Below are 16,181 nucleotides of genomic sequence, written 5' to 3'. Positions count from 1 at the left end.
TGAAGTTGGGCTTCCATACTTTACATAGATATGAATGTTAACGTGTGCATGCATGTGCCAAAACAACAGAAAGGACAAGGTGAGATTCAAGTAAAAATGTTTAACACTCCTTTAGTTCACACAAGCAAACTCTGATGGGCCTGTAAAGGCTGTCTGGTTTATGATTGTTGGTAAAAAACAAACAAAATTAAATGGTCTGGGTAAGTCTGTAGCAAAAATAACTATCTTTATATAAAAACAAATATTTACAGTAAGTCCTCATTCAATTAGCTAGACAGCCTAGTCAACACGTGAGAAAGACGGACTGAAGACTTGTTTGTAGTCTGTAAGGGTCAGCAGAGTGAATCTACACAATATCAGACAAAGCTCTCACTTCTTCACCACAGACAAGTGTGACACTCACCGAAGCAATCTCTGTGTGTGTTTGAGGAGACAGCCCTGTGTGTGCTGACAGCGTTTCTATGGAAACGGAGGTGGGTGATTCATGGAGCGTGTCAGGCTGAAAAATAAATTTCACACCTACATGTGTGTGTAAAAGAGAGAGACAGAGATGATGATGTTTTCATGTTTCCAAGTGTTTAAGAGTGTTTTAACGTAACAAATTGTTAAGAATGTAAGCGCGCGCGTGTGTGTGTGTGTGTGTGTGTGTGTGTGTGTGTGTGTGTGTGTGTGTGTGTGTGTGTGTGTGTGTGTGTGTGTGTGTGTGTGTGTGTGTGTGTGTGTGTGTACGTACTTTAAAAAACATTTTGACTAACCAGTAAAATAATTTGCAGTTGATATATTTGAAGAACATTAAACAAATATTTGGCACAATGTCAATACTGTCCTCATGACATATGTCTGTAAATTTTACAAGAAAAATACAATTACAGTCATTCTATATCTATATATCTATATATCTATATCTATATCTATATATATATATATATATCTATCTATATATATATATATATATATATATATATATATATATATATATATATATATATATATATATATATATATATATATATATAGATAGATATATATAGATATAGATATATAGGATTTGAGCATTTTTGACAAATGCCAAATTGTGGGCCAAATTGTGATGGCTAGACAACTGGGTCAGACCATCTCCAAAACTGCAGCTCTTGTGGGGTGTTCCCGGTGTGCAGTGTTTAGTATTTATCAAAAGTGATCCAAGGAAGGAACAGTGGTGAACCAGCGACAGGGTCATGGGCGGCCAAGGCTCATTAATGCACGTGGGGAGTAAAGGCTGGCCCATGTGGTCCGATCAAACAGAGAAGCTACTGTAGCTCAAATTGTTTAAGAAGGGTTCTGATAGAAAGGTGTCAGAATAGTGTATCGCAGTTTGTTGCGTATGGGGCTGCATAGCCGCAGATTAGTTAGGGTTACCATGCTGACCCTGTCCACCACCAAAAGCACCAACAATGGGCACGTGAACATCAGAACTGGACCACAGAGCAACAGAAGAAGATGGTCTTTTCTTTTACATCACATGGATGGCCGGGTGCGTGTGCGTCGCTTAATGGGGAACACATGGCACCAGGATGCACTATGGGAAGAAGGCAAGCTGGCGGAGGTAGTGTGATGCTTTGGGTAATGTTCTACCTAAGCATTGTTGCAGACCATGTACACCCTTTCATGGAAACGGTATTCCCTGATGGCTGTGGCCTCTTTCAGCAGGATAATGCGCCCTGCCAAAAAGCAAAAATGGTTTGAGGAGCACAACAACAAGTTTGAAGTGTTTACTTGGCCTCCAAATTTCTCAGATCTCAATCCAATTGAGCATCTGTGGGATGTGCTGAACAAACAAGTCTGGTCCATGGAGGGCCCACCTTAAAACCTACAGGACTTAAAGAATTTGCTGCTAACATCTTGGTGCCAGATACCACAGCACACCTTCAGGGGTCTAGTGGAGTCCATGCATCGACGGGTCAGGGCTGTTTTAGCAGCAAAAGGGGGACCAAGACAATATTAGGAATAATGTTGTCTGAATATTGTATATATATATATCCAACTACTTTGTTTTTCGTTCTCATTTTAACTTTGGAAACTTTTTTTTTTAGCACAAATCACAAGTAGTGACATCACACTTGATATTCCTCACCTGTCAGTGGATTTAATACATTTGAAGTTTTGATCAATGACTAATATTGGCCAGACAATAACACAATTGTAAGACTCAGCTCAGAGTGAAGCTAAAGTAGAGCCTTAATTGAGTTTGAAAAAGTCCAAATATATTATTTTGTTCTAGCAGTAATCTGTTAATTATGACATTGTTAAAAGTAAAGTGTGTAATTTTATTACTTTCTCCTTTTCCAGCTTAATGTGCAGAGGCATCACTAAAAACACATCAATGATTGGAGAGTGTTTGGAACAAGCAGATTAACAAGTTGTTTGAAAACATGACAGAAACTGTAACTTATTTTTTTCCAACTGGATTCCTCGATCCTCTATGAGTTAAAGGGGTCATAAATTAAGAAATCAAATGTTCCTTGAGCTTTTGACATGTAAGAGGTCATTGTACTATAAAAACATCTCGTAAGTTTCAGAACTCGAAACTTCCTCATTAGTCGAAACCAATTTTTGTTTTAAATCCATTCTCAGAAATGGATTGGTTTGGAATTTTGTCAAATTATGACATAATAGTGTAAAACAAAGACCGCCTCTGCAGAATCAAATCAATGCTGACTTTTACATCATTGCTTCTTTGGCCCCACCCACTGGCGTGTTCGTGAGATGAGTAGAGAAGAGCGACGGGATCACTGAACTACAAATAACAGTACCTTTCGAAGGATACTAATGCAAGGAAACTGCTTATTTATTTTCAACTATCTGAATCTCTCAGAAGAGCATTATTTGTTTCTTCGGTACTTTTCACCGGGCATTCTTCAGTAAATCAGTTGAATTTTGGTGCATGCTTTTGCTTTGCATAGAGACTTTTACTAGATAAGGAGATAAGGAGATTTTTTAGTAAAAAGATTACCTTTTTACTAAAAGGACTGGACAGTAAAGAAACAACATACGTAACCGTGTTAATTCTAAGTTCTGATCTGTAATCAATGATTTCAGATATGTAATGATTCATGTACAGTCAGATGTTCTTTGTCTCAAAAACTGTTTATTGCTGTTTATGCATCAGTAAATCAAGCCAGGGATTAAAGAGCAACTTCAGACTGTTTCTAGTATTATTAAATTAAATTTAAATTGTAACTAAATTACATATAGAAAGCGATCAAAGAATCTTCCCTTTATGAATCGCTGGAGCTGTCGATCACACAGTGCAAGCTTATCTATGACCGAGTTCTGGACTTTTGCCAAAACTCCTGTTATAATCAATTTTTACATCGTGTTTGAACTTTATGTTGTGTTTGTACTGTTATTTAAATCTGAACTGTTAATTATGATAAAGCATTTGTGCAGAAATCGAGTTGCAATGTCGAGATCGCTGCATTCATGCACTCAACAGACATGTCTGTCATCGGCTACAATGCTTAATGCTGCAAACTTTCATGGAATGGGAATAGACCATAAAGGTTCAGTTCACCCAAAAATGAAAACGCTGTCATTAATTACTCACCCTCATGACGTTCCAGAACCATAAGACCTTCGTTCATCTTCGGAACACAAATGAAGGTATTTTTGTTGAAATCCAATGGCTCAGAAAGGCCTCCATTGGCCACAATGTAATTTCCTCTCTCAAAACCGATAAAAGGCACAAAAGACCTTGTTACAAAGTCCATCTCACTACAGCGGTTTTACAATAATTTTATGATGTGACGAGAATAGATTTTGTGCATAAAAAAAACCTTAGTAACGACTTATATAGTGACGGCCGATTTCAAATCGCTGCTTTCAAAACATTCGGAATCCTGAATCGATACGCTGATTCATGAAGCTCTGAAGCTTCGGGAAGCAGTTTTTAGAAGAACCACATGTACTACTTTTTTCATATGCAAAGGTGTTACCCAATCACAGTGATGATTTACACTGAAGTCTCACAGCAGGCGCGGCCCTTAAAACAAAGCGTTCAAATCAGAGGTTTAAAACCAGGAGAGAAAATGGACTTTTATTTCTAGATTAAGGCTAGCTTAGAAATCTAGATGCACCCTAGTGGCAGCAAAACTAATCTGCTGTGAGTATCTAGCAACTCTCAATACACCTCTGAGCTGTAAAAACCATACTCTGGTCGGGCCAATCACATCGTGTATAGAGTCGGTGGGCGGGGCTTAACATAATGACGGCCGAGTTGCACTTACATGCTACTAGTAAACACAGAAACTAACGAACAGCGGCCTTTCGAATCAGCTTTGACCGCGACTCTGGAAGACTTGGAGTTACGCTTTTCTTTGAGAAAAGAACAAAGAACGGCACTAAAGTCATTCTGAAAAAGGCATGATGTGTTCGGAGTTTGCTGACTGTATACAGCGAATGTTTAATCTATCAACTAGCTCCGCTTCACCTTCGTTGCTCTGGTTGGTTGTAGCGCTATCCTATCGCTTGCAGAGGGAGTTTGAAAGACAACCGTTTATCCCGCCCATCGGATTGAGCCCGATGGTGAGTTTCCAGACCAAACATCTTGATGTGCGTCTGGCTTGTCAGGCTAGATTAAGGCCATTTTGTATGTAAAAATCGTATTAACATTATAAGTGCACATAAGGACATATTATAAAATAACAATAAAAAAAATAGAAGCAGAGATGACTGTTCCCCTCATAACCGGCAACATAAAACAGCTTAACAGTGCAATTGTATTCTCTAGCTCATAACCTTCCTCTTTCTTTCATGAGGCTAGATCGGTGTAAAAAAACATAATGAGACTGTATTTTTTTTTAATGTTGTGGTCACCATGTAAATCATGCCTATGGAATGACATTAATGTGATCCTGAAAATGTCAGAACACACACACACACACACACACACACACACACACACACACACACACACACACACACACACACACACACACACACACACACACACACACACACACCAGACTGCCAGCCTAATCTGTGCTGCTCTGACATACTGATGAATAAACTATGAAGGGAGGAAACTGAACTGACTGCTACACTATTAACATGAGAGAAAGAGATTAAATATAAATGGCACAGTGATTTCTGGTGTGATGAAAGGTTAGATTGTACAGAAATATTTCCTATGGGTTTTAAGAGTCAAAACATCTATTAGCAGGCCTTTAACACACAAAAAACACAGGGTTGTTCTTGTGCTGCGTGGCCCTTACTGTGACATCTGATGAATAATTCTTGGAGTAGTGCATTGAGGGATTGAGTAAAAGCCATTCAGCCCATGTGAGTTTAATAACACAAGGTTTGAATCACTCATTTAAGGATAAAAAGGAAAAACACTTTACATCTGTGGCCCCTTATGTGACTAAACATGAGTCAGCCTGTCGTCTGTTCTGTGATTTTCCTCCAATCTTCATTAAGGGATGTGACAGATGTGGAAGTTCTTCAAATTTAGAATTAATCTCTACCCAAGAGGTAAAAATTGACTCATACAGCCAATGTGAAATGCTTCTGACTTAAACAAGCTGCCAAATGTAGACCGTTTAGAATCATCAGTTCACATCCAAAGTCAGGCCACTTGAACAGACAGAAATCTCTAAAACTGTTTGCCAAGTTCTAAAAAATGCCAAAGCCCATAAAACAAACAAACAAAAAACAAACAAACAAAAAAAAGTTTATTTAGATTAAACTAGGCCTTAAAAAAACGGACCGGAACAAAACCTAAAAAATATGTATAGTAGCGTTAAAAAGTTTCAGGTTTGTATTTTTTTGTTGTTGAAAGAATTTAACACTTCTATTCATCAAGGATGCATTAAATTGATCAAAAGTAAAGACATTTATAATGTAACAAAAGATTTCTATTTCAAACTGTTCTTTTGAACCTTCTATTTATCAAAGTATGCACACAAAAAAGTGAATCACTGATTTCACAAAAATACTGAAAATTCAGCTTTGCCATCACATGAATACATGGCATTTTCAAATATATTATCTAATAAAATAGAATAAAATGTAAATAGAAAATTGCAATAATATTTCACATTTAATATTGTTTTTGATCCAATACATGCGGCCTTGGTGAGCATATTCTCTCAAAAACATTTTAAAGTCTTACCAACCTTTAGTGTATGAATTCACTAAAACTGACAAAACAGAAATATTTAAATTAATTATTTATCATAATACTTTATTTTTAATTAATTACATTAATTACAAACCTTAAAGGGATAGTTTATAAACCAAAATTATAATTCTTACTCACCCTTGTGTTGTTCCAAACCTGTATGAGTTTCTTTCTTAATATTAATAACCAAACAGTTGACGGTAGCCTTTCACTTTCATAGTATTTTTTTCCTGCTATGGAAGTTAATGCTACGGTCAACTATTTTGTTACAAACATTCTTTAAAATAATGTTAAACAGAAGAAATAAACCATACAGGTTTAGAACAACTTTGGGTAAGTAAGTGATTTTCATTTTTGGGGGGACTATCCCTTTAAGTCAAACATGAAATCTGATCCAAATAGTGCAAATAGTCCCATTGGGTAGCAGACGTCAAACTGGCTCTTTTCACTTAAACATTGCGCTTTCTTTACTAAAGGTAAAAACAATTGAGAGTTACAGTTCCCTCATTTGCTTTTCAGTAATGTCTCCTCTGCTCTGGAATCAAGTGTTGCAAAAAGAAACTGACAAGCACACTGCGTAAAGAAACTGAAGTTATTCATAAATATTCTCTTAGATCTCGAAGGGAAATCAAATAACCAGGTTTCAAAGGGGAAGAATAAGATGGTTCTGCTTAGTCCCTACCCGAACATCAGTTTAGAGGGGTGTAAGGGATGTTAAACATAAGCAAATACAAGTCTGAGATGTAAAAATCAAAGCATGTAACTAAAAAAATATGCTCAATCTTTTTTGTTTGAACAGAATAGGAGCTTGACTCATCCAGTGGTGTAATTTCAGGTCAGGACCACCTGTATGACAGAACAATTCTATTCCATTCTAAATTATATTTTTCACCTTAATCTATCTTGAATCCAATAGTTTCCAGAATTCAGGTAGCTGAAGCCCCTCAAAGTTGAAATGTCACACTCAGCGTTTTTCCTCACCTCCAAGAGAACCTGGTGCAACAGTTGGGCCGCCTCCTCAGAGACCTTCCACGGGTCGGTCTCCTCTACCAGCATGGCGTCCAGAGTTCCCTTCTCCAAAACCACATCAAACGCACCATCAGGGAAGGCCAGTCGACGGGCGTCCATGCACAACCAGCTGAGCTGAGCGCAGTCCTTGTGTCTCTCTGCCATGCTCTCCACACAAACGCTGGAGTAATCCACGTTAGTGATGGAGGTGTAGCCGGCCTGGTACATATCGTAGCTCAGAGCACTGTTACCACAACCTGAGAAAAAGAGAGCGAGAGAGAGAGAAAGAGAATATTTATGATGTCTTAAAGTATCTTAAAACTGGCTTTTTTTTTTTTTATACTGTTGTCTGAGGTCAACTAATGATGTTTGTGTGGTTTTTACATTCAAAAACATCATAACTAATAAGTAATGGGCTATTTTCTACACTGGTTTTGAGGCTCTCTCCTGAACGCTGGGTTTTGATGGGCGTGCCTTACTGGAGACTTGGAAGTAAACGCCCACGGCTAGGATTGGATAAGATTTGCATATTTAATGAGCTTCAGCTCCCCTGTTCAGTTCACATGAGAGAGGGATTGTTTTGAAAGCGGCAACCGGAATGATTTTCTCAATCACAGGGCTCGTAAACTTCTTTATCAAACAAACACAATGATTTATTTATCATCCACCTGTGATTGATTGGACTATTATTTTTTATTACATAGCCCACACGATTGGTTGATATAAGCGCGAACCGCGCACGTGAGCAAATGTCAAGTCAAATGTCAAGTCAAATGTCAAGTCAAGAGAGAGATAACAGTGCCGAACAAGAAAGGAACATTATAAGATTCATCGGCCTGCCGACGAGTTTACGTTTTGGTAGCTCATCTGGAAAACACACAGCCCCAGGACGTTGGGCATTGCGAGCCCTGGCCCATACATGCCTTTGTCCAGCGTGCTAAAGTTATATTCTGTTAGACACGTACACATAAGCAAAACAATCTATAAAAATGCAATACTATTACATATAAAAACACGTTTTACTCACATAAGTGTGTTGCACCATTCCTGCTGGATCCAATATAGAAGAATTGCATTGTGTTTAAATCTCAAACGTCTCCAAAACGAGTATCGACCTGAGATTTGTTTACAAACGATCCCGCAGTGAAATGAAGCGAACACGCACAACGTCTTCCCCACATGATCTGGCACTTCATTAAAAATAAAGTTCAACCTCACATTTAATATTAGGATCCGAAGGAAGCTTATGCAGCGACTGTTCTTCCACAACCAGGAATAATGCAATATCTTGCTATCTTCTTCACAGCTCCATGAGTTGGTGGGCGGGGCTACTGGATTAGACGCGCTGTAGAGGCGTTTCGAGAGGCGTGATGACGTAAAGATGTGCACACGATCGTTTTCTGGGCCTGGTGTCTATAAAAGCTTTTCTTTGACTAAAAAAAATGTTTTCAGCTATAAAATTTACAGGGTAATCTTATATTACCATAACCTTTATATATCAAAAGTTGATTTCTCAATTCATCACCACTTTAATATAAAAGGTTTGATAAACAGGAGACAAACTATGGATTTCACTGCAGACCTTTACAGTCAGCTTATTCAATGTATGTGTCTGTTTGGGTTTTGATATAAAAACTAAACTTTAAAACATCTCACGCTCTTATGTACATGGCTCATTGATGGATATCTATTCAAACGTTTGCTAAAGGGGGCCTATTATACAAATTCACTTTTACATGGTGATTGAACATAAATGTGTCTGCAATGTGTGTACGTAACCACCCTATATAATGGTAAAAATACATCCATTACATTTTTTATAGTCAGCATCAATGTATGTAAATGTCTCGCGCAGGAATTCGCAGCATTCTAAAAAGCAGCGCTCAAGTTAAAGGAACTAACATGTTAATGGCCCTGAATGGGAGAAAAATAATACAAGGTTGATCTAGCACATTTAAATCGAAAATAATGGAAAGGCAGAGCAGTGGAATGCAAAAACACATCCTCTATAAACAGACCCATGCATGTTTTTTACTGTTTTGTTGTTGCTGGAGTATCCAAGACACAAGCTTTAAAAGGCACAGCCCACTTCTGGAAAGGGGGCGGGGGGCAGCAGACACACACACAAAAACAGGGTGCTTCCACACAAAAATGGGCATGTGGTAAATGATCTGTGGGGTATTTTGAGCTGAAACTTTACAGTCACATTCTGGGGACACCCAAGACTTATATTACATCTTGTAAAGAGAGGCATAATAATAAAATAATACTTGTATTCAGCAAAGATGCATTAAAGTGGTCAATAATGAAATCTGTAATGTTTCAAAAGACTTTTATTATTAATATTATTAAAGTACTTAATAAAATCTGTTCTTTTGAATTTTTTATCAAATGCATTACAGTTTTCACAAGAATATTAAGCAGCACAACAGTTTTTAACATTGATAATAATAAGAAATGTTTCATGAGAAGCAAACCAGCAAATTAGAATGATTTTTGAAGGATCATGTGACACTGATGACTGGAGTAATTATGGTACGTCTTCACTCTCTTAAAATTTTCCATAGTCTCTTTCCTTCATAGTTTCTACATTATGGTCCAGAGAATGTTTATAAGCATTTTTATAAGCAAAATATGTTTGCCACGCTAATATTGTGAAAATTTGCTTAAACCAAAATGTTTCCAAAAATGTTGCTTGCTGCGTTGCAATGGATAGCACAATGTTTCCCCATCCCCATGACAACTTTGCACAGACATGGAGTGATAAATATAGTAGTCGCTCTCCCAAAAAAATGTGGTTGTCACTCTCAACTTACAGCATTCTTGCATTCAAAAACAGCTGATAGAGTGCAACAGAAAGCAAAACATTTTAAATATTTTAAAAGCAAGACATTGCAAAAAAAACAAACCCCAAGTTAGCTTAGAACGGGCCAATAAGTCATAAAGCTGCATGAAAGTGATATACTTTCTCATAATCAAAACATTCTAACATTAAAATGTGCCACCCGTGTGACTTTTTGAAGAAAAAGTTGTCAGATGATTTAAAATCACCGAATATAACCAGAGGTGTGAGTGACAGGAAGTCACATGTTGTGACTTCCTGTTGTGGCACGGGGGTTGGACATCTCAGCTCCTGAGGCGAGAGCGTCTTTAATTATCGCCTTCTTCGTTAGTCTAATTAATGTGTGCTTACAGAGGGTGTTTAATCAAAGGCATTTTCTCAGTCTGTAGTCAACACTTCTCTCTTCTAAAGTTATGAAGTCATTTTTCACAGGAAAGTTGGTGCAGATTCAGTGTTATCTGGAAGTTTGCATGCCGTCATCTCAGCAGGACAAAAGGCGTTTAGGAACCGAACAGTACGTTTAAACCGTACCAAAGCATCTCAAATTCGATTTATAGCTCTTTAAAGAGTATTTATCCTGCTCATGATGCCACTCGTCTTCCAGATCTCATTACAAAACCATTCTGTGCAAGTGGGCCAGTGAAAAAAAAGACGTTTTTTTTAGCATATAAAAACCAGTAAGTCCACTTCAGTAAAACAACTCTTAATTTCTACAACAAACCTAAATAAATAAATATTAACTGAAAGAGATTCTCAAAGCTATGCAAAAATGGAAGCTCTGATTAATTTATAACTATATATTATATATATATATCCATGATCGCGTCAGGTTTTGACCTTATTCGACAGAAGTGGCGTCGGAAATATTACATTCGTCTAATATGAGGCAAAAAAACAACATAAATACTGATTGGTTTCTCGCAGAAACTGATCGTTTCGATTCTTAAGACATCAATGTATAGTCACGAGCCGCAGGGTTTAATATGAATTTGTATGTCGATGTGTTTTTACTCTCATAGAATTACACCCCATTGACCTGCATTATACGAGCAACAGTTGGAGTTTAAAATCTTCATTTGTGTACTGAAGAAACAAACACACCTACATCTTAGATGCCCTGGAGGTCAGCAGATAACATTTTTGTGTGAACTATCCCTTTAAACATTTTTTGTTAATAATTTCTCCTATCAAATCTCAAAGGTGAAATGTATCATTTCTGCACCACTACTGGAATAACAAGCTCAACCAATGGCATGGCTTTTAGACTGATTTTTCACCAATGGTGGGCAAGGTTTTCTATTTAAGAAACCTGACTGAAAACAGTCATTATTTCTCCAATTCGGTTTGTGCAAATACAAAAGACAGAAAGTACACACATAAATATATTTTTCAATGATTATGGCTTCCCAAAAAGCTTGAATATGAGACAGACATTTGTGTGGTGTTTATGATGATATTAATACAGTATATACCCTGCCTTATGCGTGTTGATGGTTTATAAGGTCACTGCAACTGTGTAAATGTTCAGAAGGAAAGAAAAGAGAAGAGAGATAAACACAGTGAGAGAGCGAGAGAGAGAGAGAGAGAGAGAGAGAGAGAGAGAGAGAGAGAGAGCGAGAGAGCGAGAGAGAGAGAGTGAGTGAGAGAGAGAGAGAGAGAGAGAGAGAGAGAGAGAGAGAGAGAGTGAGAGTGAGAGAGAGAGAGAGAGAGAGAGAGAGAGAGAGAGAGAGAGAGAGAGAGAGAGAGAGAGAGAGAGAGAGAGAGAGAGAGAGAGAGAGAGAGAGAGTTCCTGAGCTGTCAACCACTGCCCTCGGCTCATAAACAGTCCTCGTTTCCACTCTCTACATGACATCACCAGCTACACATGGCCCCTGACCTTTTCCACCGCTGCCTGCGCCTGGATCCCCCTCTTCAGAGCTTCCGTTCTGTGATTTTCCAGAGCAGAGACACTAACAGGACAGAACGCTTAAGTTAGTCTAGCATATCACGCGTAACATTCCTTCATTCCCTGCTCTCTCTCCTTCTCCACATAGAGACGGATAAAATTATTCCACAACTCAGACAGTCACGAGACATGTCGAACAAACATCACAAGACCTGGAGACTCAAGAACGTACCATGATCTCTAGGCAGTATGTCTCTGGAATAGAAAGCAATTTTCTTTCACCAGTCAAGTTTCACCAACTTTTTTTCTCTTTTTTAGAAACTGAATGTTTAAAATTAGAACATGCTGCCTATATCATAAAACCAACCAGTCTCATCCATACAGTAACTGAGGATCAGTGGAAGATTTTATCCTTAAGATGATGAAAGTGGCTCATCCATGATTTCCCATAATGCTCCAATGCTGCAGTAATAGTGTAAATGATTTAGCACCATGATGTCATATCAAGTGGAGCATGACATTTCAATGTATTACACAACACCAGCAGAATAAGACATAACTAGGACTCTCAAAATAAAACTGTGATGTAAGTTAGACTTTTCTGGGCCATTATTTTAAAATGACTTGACAATTACCACAGTGCCTGATTGGGCGATTATTAAAAGAGAAATCTACTGACGATCTTATCAAGGGATAGTTAAAGGAAATTCTGTCATTAAAGGATTAGTTCACTTCAAAATAAAAATGTCCTGATATTTTACTCACTCCCATCTCACCCAAGATGTTCATGTCTTTCTTTCTTAGGGCAAAAAGAAATTAAGTTTTTTAAGGAAAACATTGCAGGATTTTTCTCCATAGGCAGAAGTACCACTCCTGTGTTTACAAAGTGCACGTGCGAAGACTAATACAAACGCCCTTTAGCAAAGAAAGGGAAAACAACGATGTCGGATGAATTTGAAGTTGGAGATGTTTTTTTTTTTTGGTAAAGAACATTGGTATTCGTCTTCGCATGTTTGCCTGGGGTGGTACATCCGCCTACCTAGCGTGTCCTTTCCGATGTAATTACGTAATCCGCGGCACGCCGCAGAGTAGAGTGAGAGAGGAAATGCACGCCCATATACACTCTGCGCCGTGCTCCACTTTATTACTATGGGTGACATCAAGCGACTTCAACGCTTCACACACACTTTTTTTTTAAAACTGACCAATGTTTTAACTAGATAAGACTCTGTTCCGCACATATGAGTTGCCACAAGAACCAATGAGATTCATTCTCGTGTGTTACGCAGCACGTTTGATCTTCCGCAAGAACCAATGAGGTTCATTCTAGTGTTATGCAACGCGTTTGAGCTTCAGCAAGAACCAATGAGGTTCATTCCCGTGTTACGGAAAACGTTTGAGCTTCCGCAAGAACCAATGAGGTTAATTCTCGTGTTACGCAGCACATTTGAGCTTCAGCAAGAACCAATGAGATTCATTCTGGTGTTACGCAGCACGTTTGAGCTTCAGCAAGAACCAATGAGATTCATTCTGGTGTTACGCAGCACGTTTGAGCTTCCGCAAGAACCAATGAGGTTAATTCTCGTGTTACGCAGCACATTTGAGCTTCAGCAAGAACCAATGAGATTCATTCTGGTGTTACGCAGCACGTTTGAGCTTCAGCAAGAACCAATGAGATTCATTCTGGTGTTACGCAGCACGTTTGAGCTTCCGCAAGAACCAATGAGGTTAATTCTCGTGTTACGCAGCACATTTGAGCTTCAGCAAGAACCAATGAGATTCATTCTGGTGTTACGCAGCACGTTTGAGCTTCCGCAAGAACCAATGAGGTTCATTCTCGTGTTACGCAGCACGTTTGAGCTTCCGCAAGAACCAATGAGGTTCATTCTGCTGTTACGCAGCACTTTTGAGCTTCAGTAAGTGGTTTGTTCTCGCGAGTCAAGCATGTTCCATTGAGCTTCTGTTTATGTTTGCTGATTAATGTTTATATGTGAATAAATGCTTAAAATCTGTTCATCATATAAAGCATTTGTGTCTATTCAGAAAATATTTAACTAAACTGCTCAAATATGGATTAGTTTTGCAATCTCTTTATGATCTTTTTGAAGCATTAAAGTGGTAGTTGTGTAGCGGCAAATAAGAGGGACAGGAAGACTAACCACAACTATAAAAACTGCACACAGGAACAATATCTTTGGAATCAAGACCCAAAATACATTTAATATGGGTTTGCAGGTTTAAATTACACTTCAATTTTAAAGCTACACTGTGTAACTTTTTTAGTTTATTCTTAGCTAAAAACACTTAGTTCTTTCAAAAATATACGTGTTCATTAATGTATATTTACTTCTTTCAGTAATAAAGTGTTCTCATAAGTTTATAATATGCCATTGAAATTACATACGGGTGAGGGGTTCGAATGCTGGTCGCAATGTTGCCCCTCCATCTTGAAAGTACATTAGCCAAAGAGGGACATACCCGTAAATTCAAGCTTCCCTTTCGCGTTTTAACACTCGATGACAGTCATGAACGAGGTCGAACTGGAAGCCATTTTAATCTTGGACTAAATCGGCCACCGTAGGAGTTCAAACGAAATCGGAATTGAGAGGAACAGAAACTAATGTAATATTCACTGGATTGTCATATACCTTTACACCACTAGATGGGAGAAAATATCACACAGTGTAGCTTTAAAATTAAACCTAATCATTTTACATATAGCTGAGACTCCACAGGTCATGGTCATTAAAAAAATATATATACTTTTTTTTGTATGATAAACAATAATAATATCATGTTGGATTGCCACTGTATGTCCAGTGTAAATGTGAATCTTGAAGCAAATCCAATTGAGAATCACAATTCTAGATACCTACACTGCACAAAAAAACCTATTGAAGTCAAAACAGAAATGCATGAAGATATACATATCAGAATCTAAATGAGAGGGCAAATGTTTTCTAAGATAAATTAACATCACTTTCCTGCGAATCTGTTACTGTTTCTGATATTCGTGTTCTGAACATGCATCTTTCCTGGTAAACCTCCACACGTTTTCGCCTTGATGTTAAGACACTCCTGCACACACACTCATTCTCATACAGTTCCCGGAAATGTCAGCTTCACGGAGGGAGCGGCTCTGTTGCCTTGGTGATGTGAGATAAAGCGCAGCAGACCGACTCCCACAGGGCTTTGTTTACCAGCTTCCCAAAGCATGCTGGGAATAGCAGATACACAAGAACACACAGGAACAGAGAGAGGGGAAAAAATAACCATCATCAGCAGTGCCATAATTAGGTCACGAGAGTACAAACGTGTAGGACGAGAGAAGCGGCGAGCACGTGTGTCACTGTGTTTACGGCTATAAACATGTTCTTTCCACTACAAGCAGTGATGTGTCTGTTTATCTCAGTCACACACACAGGACATCATCAGTCACACCCCATCTGAAATATTCTCTAATGTGCCATTCAACCACTAAAAAACATCTCTAATGAACTAAGATGTAACTTTTACTGTTACACAGACAACATTGCATAGTTTTTTTTTGCAACAAGACAATCAATGCAACTGTAAGAGCGAAAAGTTTCATCAGAGATCAAAGCTGTAGTTCATTCACATACTCACATTTATTTCAATAGCGCTTCTCACAATAAATATTGCTTTAAAAGAGTTTTACAGAAAATGCATGTTTCTACATTACAATTGGTAACTGTTATCAGAGGCAAAGTAATGTCTATACTTCAGAAAGTACAGTTCTAACATAATACAAATCATGCAGTTAGCTAACAATGTATTCATTTAAGCAGAAACAATTAGCATGTTAAAGGGGCGCTGAAATGCTGTTTCATGCATACTGAGCTTTTTACACTGTTAAAGACTTGGATTCCCATCTTAAACATAGACAAAGTTTCAAAAACTAATGTTGGACGTTTGATAGAGTATTCTCTATGTCAGAAATACCCCTTCCGGTTTCTCACATGTTTCGGAGAGTTTTTTTCGAGTATGGGTCCGCTTGACGTTACTAGAGCGGAAGGTCCCGTACGGGCTCCTCTCCCGGTAGGGTGAGCGCGCACGTGACTAGAGCGAGAGAGGAAATGCACGCCCATAAACACTCCGCGCCGCGCTGCACTTTATTCCTATGGGTGACATCAAGCAACTTCAACGCTTCAGCACAGCATTCCGGGAAGGCAGCGCTGCATTTGAACCGATTTGAACACAGAAATGACGGGAAGCTTTGCAACATCGCTTCAGTCACGTCGCAAAGTGGATTTCCACGGCCACAG

General features: G+C 38.3%; 1 protein-coding gene across 2 annotated transcripts in view; it reads right to left on the bottom strand.

The window, feature by feature from the left end:
* Window positions 1-16,181, bottom strand: part of ece2a (endothelin converting enzyme 2a) — a 101,658-nt gene that overhangs the window by 55,883 nt on the left and 29,594 nt on the right. For both annotated transcript variants that reach the window (XM_067453285.1, XM_067453286.1), the window contains exon 3: window positions 7,142-7,425. In XM_067453285.1, the coding sequence (XP_067309386.1) occupies window positions 7,142-7,425 (284 nt within the window). The remainder of the gene's footprint in view (window positions 1-7,141; window positions 7,426-16,181) is intronic.

Source organism: Pseudorasbora parva, chromosome 9 (assembly GCF_024679245.1).
Source record: "Pseudorasbora parva isolate DD20220531a chromosome 9, ASM2467924v1, whole genome shotgun sequence".
Classification (NCBI taxonomy): Eukaryota; Metazoa; Chordata; class Actinopteri; order Cypriniformes; family Gobionidae; genus Pseudorasbora; species Pseudorasbora parva.
The sequence above is the reverse complement of the archived record's forward strand: the minus strand, read 5'-3'. Positions and strand labels throughout refer to the sequence as shown.